At 46.1% G+C, this 6,000-nt stretch overlaps 1 protein-coding gene across 3 annotated transcripts in view; it reads right to left on the reverse strand.

Annotated features, from left to right (window-relative positions):
* The window catches only part of tacc1 (transforming, acidic coiled-coil containing protein 1), an 85,674-nt gene extending 84,795 nt beyond the window's left edge, over positions 1–879 (reverse strand). For 2 of the 3 annotated variants that reach the window (XM_068023167.1, XM_068023166.1), the window contains exons 1-2: positions 371–878; positions 114–235 (exon numbers count right to left, since the gene is read on the reverse strand). In XM_068023167.1, the coding sequence (XP_067879268.1) occupies positions 114–235; positions 371–507 (259 nt within the window). In that variant the 5' untranslated portion in view covers positions 508–878. Of the gene's footprint in view, positions 1–113; positions 236–370 lie in introns of all 3 variants that reach the window. The other variant, XM_068023168.1, reaches the window with a different exon arrangement.
* Positions 880–6,000: the final 5,121 nt, after the last annotated feature.

Below are 6,000 nucleotides of genomic sequence, written 5' to 3' on the forward strand. Positions count from 1 at the left end.
AATAGGAACTGGAATTGTGACAAGTTATATTACAGTAACAGATTCCACCCTCCCTCCTTTCTCCCCACTTGCCTCAGCTCCAGAAAATAGGACGTGCGATTGCTTTGCCTTACCTGCTTTATTTGACCCTGGCTTATCTCGGTGTTTCCTGGCCAGCTCACCTGCAGGAATCTCTGCTGGGCCCTGGACAGGTGTATCAGCCTCAGGTGTATCAAAATTCGCTTCGGAATCAGAACTGTAGGGAGGAGGGGAGAAAATGAAAGAATTTCCCCTGTTGAAATGGACTTGCATTTACACCTTTCTTTCCAAGCAGTGCCTCCCTCACACACACACCCACCCCAGTCTATCAATATTTAACAGAACAACTTGCCTAAAGCTTAACCTTTTCTCTTCAGTTTTGGGGTCCTCGTCTTCATTGTCTTCTGCTCCGGCTCCGGCTCGCACAACAGACCATGTCCACTTCGCCCACTGAATGGGAGACAAGATCTGCCATGGACTGAAAGCCATTGGAAATAAATGTCTGCTGTTTGTCTCAGCTTCTCACAAAATGGAGGGAAACTTTCAAAAAAAATACGTGTGTGTGTGTCTGCTAAAATCACGGATGTGGTTACATCTGAAACATCAAGTCAATTTCCTCCGCTGCTTTAGCCTTGCAATGACATGACAGTCTCAGTTCCTTCTCGCCCTGTACTGAATATCTTGGGAACTATCTTCTCCCCATTCTGCAACCCTCTGGGGGGGGGGGGGGGGAACGCATCAATCTGCCCGCATCCAGCGCTCTTGTTCCGCCAGCATCTGAAGCCCTTTCAAATAGCAAACAAGAATCAGCTGGCTGGCAGATAGCAGAAGCAATTTCTTTTCAGATCCGCCCCTCAGATTGTACTAACCCGAGCTGAGGGTGGAGGGGGGGGAAGAGAGAGAGAGAGAGAGAGGGGGTGGATCTGTCAGCGTGTTCATGATCTTATTGAGCTCGTCCCGCTGGTTTCTTGTCGGGGAGATGATTACATCCCAACCTGCTGATCGCCAGCAAACCAAGTTTATTCAAGCCCAACAGTAGTACTGAATGCAACAAAAAAATAACTTCACATCCGTGGCAGCTACAAAACAGCTACAAAGATGGCTGGTTCTCCACTGTGTTGGACAAGAAATACTGAAAGCCAACGTCCTACGTATATTGTACAGAATTTACAGGTTCTAAACTTGGCATTAATATTCTGTCTAAATTATTTAGGTTACTGCACAATATCAGTGTAGTTTCTTAAGCAGATAGTTTTTTATTGTGGATGTATAAGTCACATGAGGCCATGTATATATTTAGCTGCTAATTACTATCCCCTTTGAACTGTCTTGCTGTCTCTTCAGTTTAGGCTGAAAGCCAAATAGACTTCAAAATATACTGGCATGAGCCAGAGATTTGAGATATGCCCTGAAGAACAAAGGCCAGTATAATTCAGGACTCTGGCTCCTGGTGTTGTGAGACCATCCCTGGCACAAGCTGGGGTGCTGTGCGGCTTCTCAGCCAGGCAGTTGGGAGCAGCTCTGGCCAGTTTGCAAACTTGCTTTCGGTCATGTCCAGTTGTAGCAATGAAAAGCCTCTCCTCCCTGCATGTCCAAAATATTAACAACCAGCCACCCAGGAGGTAGAGCTCTGCAACTGTGTGCAAGCAGGTGCACACTGTGCAATTGGTGAGGCATGCCCAGCAGTGTGACCATAATAACTTCTATTTAAATAGCAACTTGAATACAGTCAGACATCCCAGAAGTGTTACATTTGGCATTGAGCCACATGCGGTATCAGAGCAGAAGACCGAAAACTTGGTTGAGCAGGTAGGTTTTAAGTAGTGTCTTGAAGGAGGAGAGGTGGAGAGGCAGACAGGCTTAGGAGGGAATTCGAGAGCTTCGGACCCAGTCAGCTGAAGACACGACTGCCAGTGGTGGAGCAATTAAAATCAGTGATTCTGAGGATGCTAGAATTGGGGAAGTGGAGATATCTTGTAACGTTTGTAGGGCTGGAGGTAGTTACAGAGACAAGGTCCACAGATGCATGTTGCACAATGCAAACAATAGCCTGAGTCTGCTTTACGTGGTACAGCAGCCACCGTTTGTCAGTGAATATTTCTCAGCCTCTGGTCTTGGAAGATGTTCTTAAAGCCCCCTGCAGCTTTCACTCCATCACAAACACTCACTGGAAGGGCACCCGTCTGACATTCGTGTATGGTTAACACCAAGGCACTGACACTTTCAAACTTGGGCGTTGGCACTGGCAAAAGGACAACATGCTGGGCTTGCATCTCTGACTACTGACCCTGGCTCCCAACCAATTCTCCAGCCAATCTCCTCAGTCTGTGCCAGAAGTGGGTGGAGCCTGGCTGCACCCTCTTGGCTGACATTTTAACTGTTAAAAGTAAATATCTAATATTTGAAAATGGCACCGACACAACAGTAGCAACAACCTGTATTTATAATACACCTTTAATGGAGTAAAACATACCAAGGTGCTTCACAGGAGCGTTAGTAAACAAACAGCCTCACAGCTCCAGGGACCCGGGTTCAATTCTGGGTACTGCCTGTGCGGAGTTTGCAAGTTCTCCCTGTGACCGCGTGGGTTTTCGTCAGGTGATCCTGTTTCCTCCCACTGCCAAAGACTTGCAGGTGATAGGTAAATTGGCCATTGTAAATTGCCCCTCGTGTAGGTAGGTGGTAGGGAATATGGAATACTGTAGGGTTAGTATAAATGGGTGGTTGATGGTCAGCACAGACTCGGTGGGCCGAAGGGCCTGTTTCAGTGCTGTATCTCCAAAATAAAAAAATAAAATAAAAATCTGACACCGAGCCACACAAGGAGAAATTAGTGCAGATGACCACAAGTTTGGTCTTAAAGGAGGAGAGAGAGGTAGAAAGGAGACACAAGCAGAAGACCATCCTGCAGTTGAATGTGCAGACATTTTGGCCAATTAACAATGACAGTCTCCTGAAGCAATCAGGTCTGCTCTGTATCCAGCGTTGCTATGGTGCAAATGACAGGAAATATATCAGATAAACACCATCTGTCATTTGCATAGATTTGAATGTATCTGCCTTCAGAGGGTGACAAACAGAGAGCAGTGGAGTGGCCCACCATCAATTCTCGACCACATTTTCCTGGAGTTCCACCAGGATCCCTGGCAAAGCTCCAGTGGGAATTCTAGACCTAAAGCCAAACCCACTGATTAACAAGTGCGATACCCTTCATCAAGCCCTGGTTTTACTGTCAAAAATGATGGACAGAAGTATACAGAAGCCTTTAACAGGTCCCAGAATTATTTTCCTCTTAAAATTCCAGAGATTATTCCAAATCTTGCCAAGCCATTAAAATACAGCGATCGATAGAGCTCAGTCAAAACAGGTGTCAATCTTGCTGCTAAAGTCAGATCTGGTTACAAGCAAGATCAATTGCTTAATTCATAGCACCTACTGTTACCATTTTACTGTAGTCCTTTATTTGAAAGTGAATTTATTTTTCTCTTTTCTCCATCCACCCACGCAGTGTGTTTCCAGAGATGTGTTCCCCAGACCGTTACCAGTATCACTGTGTACTGAAGTGATACCAGGAAAGAGGGGCTCAGTAGAACACCTCTTCTTGAATTGTTCTTCTCTCTGCACAAAACATCTGTGGGCTGAAGATGTCCCGAGCATAGTTACTAATGAGCACATTGAAACGTTTGCAGGAAGTTCCCTTACTATTTTAACAAAACACTTCACAGTGAGGACCTTTAATTATGGCTGTTGGGCCATCATAGCTTTTGAGTAATGCCAATCTGTCCCAGGAAATGCAGGCATTTCTATACTATTTGTGCACATATTTCTCATTCACTGAATTGTCCAGTTTGAATGATATGGATCCAGAGGCTTGAAATAGGCTGTTTTTAGCCCTGTTGCCTCATTGATTCATAAAGCTTGGATCAGAAGACTGAGTCCTGTCAGCATCAGCAAGCTAGATCTTGAGAAAGCAATGGAATTCACACTGTTATCTATTGCCCCGAGGTTCTATTTTAATGATTCAGGAAGATATGAAGCTTGGACACTCCTTAACCCATGAGTCCCTTCCTGAAATGGCAGACAAGAGGAATTTCACACAAAGGTGTTGACAGATTAATCGGCCTACTCCTGTTCCTATTTCTTATGTCCTTATTTATCTCACAGCAGTGTCAGCCGTGATTCAGGGCAGCACTCATGTCTCGGAGTCAGAAGGTCGTGGGTTCAAGTCTCACTCCAGAGACTTGAGCACCAAAGTGTAGGCTGACACTCCAGTGCAGTACTGAGGGAGTGCTGCATTGTCGGAGGTGTCGTCTTTTGGATGAGAAATTAAACTGAGGCTCTGACTGGCCTCGCGGGTGGACATAACAGATCCCTTGGCACTATTTTAAAGAAGAGAAAGAGATGTTCTCCCTGGTATCATGGTCAATATTTATCCCTCAGCCAATATCACGAAAACAGATTATCTGGTCATTACCTCATTACTGTTTGTGGCAGCTTGCTGTGTGTAAACTGGTTGCCACCTTTCCTACATGACACTTTGAAAGTACTACATTAGTTGTAAAGCATGTTGGAGTGTCTTGAGGTCATGAAAGGCGCTATATAAATGCAGTGTGATTTCAATCTATTGTTGACGCAAAATATCTCCTACAAAAGTCACTTTTGAGATCAGAAAATTTGCCCAGTGGGAAAATGTAATCACAATCGAACCAATGTGCTAGCTCTCTCCTGCCCGTCCCACTGAATTGATCTTTCTCCTCTGATGTCTTGTCTGATGTCAATCAGGTTGGGATTTATGCTGTTTGCTAGTGTTCAGTGGGATTCTGGTCAGTGCACAGTGTTGAAGTATAGCTAGCAGTGTTTTATCAGCACTTCAGATCTCAAGCCATACTTTGATGGAAGGAAACATGATCCAGCCTCATTCCTGAAATGGTTATCATTCATTCATCACTACCCAACATTGATGTGTCACTTAACACAACAAGTCTGCAAGACGGAAATGAGGAGGAATTCTTTTCTCCCAGATGGTCATTACTATTTGGAATTCTCTTTCCCAGAGAGCAGTGGAGGCTGTGTCATTGAATATATTCAAGGCTGAGTTAAACAGATTTTTGATCTGCAAGGGAGTTCGAGGGTGATGCGAGGCAGGCAGGAAAGTGGATCGGCCATGATCTAATTGAATGGTGGAGCAGGCTTGAGGGCTGAATGGCCTACTCCTGCTCCAACTTCTGATGATCTTACACACAGGTACACTAGCATGAAACTCTTGAAAATGACACCAGATAGTATCAATAACAGTGAATAAGCTCAAAAATCTTCACCTTCATCACCTTTGGTGGATTTATTTCCTTCTTTAGTTTCATAGCATGCGCACACAAAGTGGGGGTACTTTATGTGGGCAACAGAGGTGTCAGCCACCAGCTGAAGTGACAGCGAGAGCCCTGCGTTGCCTCCTCTGGGGAAGACCCACCACATTACATGCCAATTAGGCACTTAAGTGGACAGCAGTGGACCTTGCCTGGGATGAAGGACCCCGGTGACGGAGGTCCTGCCTGCTGAGAGCTGCCGGTCAATCAGAGGTTAGCAGCTCTTTCACTGAGCAGCAGGAGGGGTTTCGGGGGAGGTGAGGTTGTAGGGGAGGGGCTGTGTAGGGGTTCGGCAGCAAGAGCAGTGGGGCGGCTCTCAGTGGGCTCCCCCTGTTCCCAATGCCGGATCCCTCGATCAGACACTAAGCGTCTTTTAACGAGGAAACCACACCCCACCCCGGAGCTGCAAACAACCCACACAGGTTTGCTTGGCGTGCTTCCCGTGTGGTGATGGGCCCATCTGTCACTATGCTAACACCAGCAGAGGTGAGATGAGGCCCTTAAGTGCCCACATAAGTGCCTCAATTGGCGGCAGGAAGGCTATCCAAAGGTCTTCCCATCCACAGAATTAATTGGGGTGGAGAGGCGGAAAAGTGGCAGTGTCCTCATCCGCCACCAT

The sequence above is a fragment of the Heterodontus francisci genome, chromosome 47 (assembly GCF_036365525.1).
Source record: "Heterodontus francisci isolate sHetFra1 chromosome 47, sHetFra1.hap1, whole genome shotgun sequence".
NCBI classification, from domain to species: Eukaryota; Metazoa; Chordata; class Chondrichthyes; order Heterodontiformes; family Heterodontidae; genus Heterodontus; species Heterodontus francisci.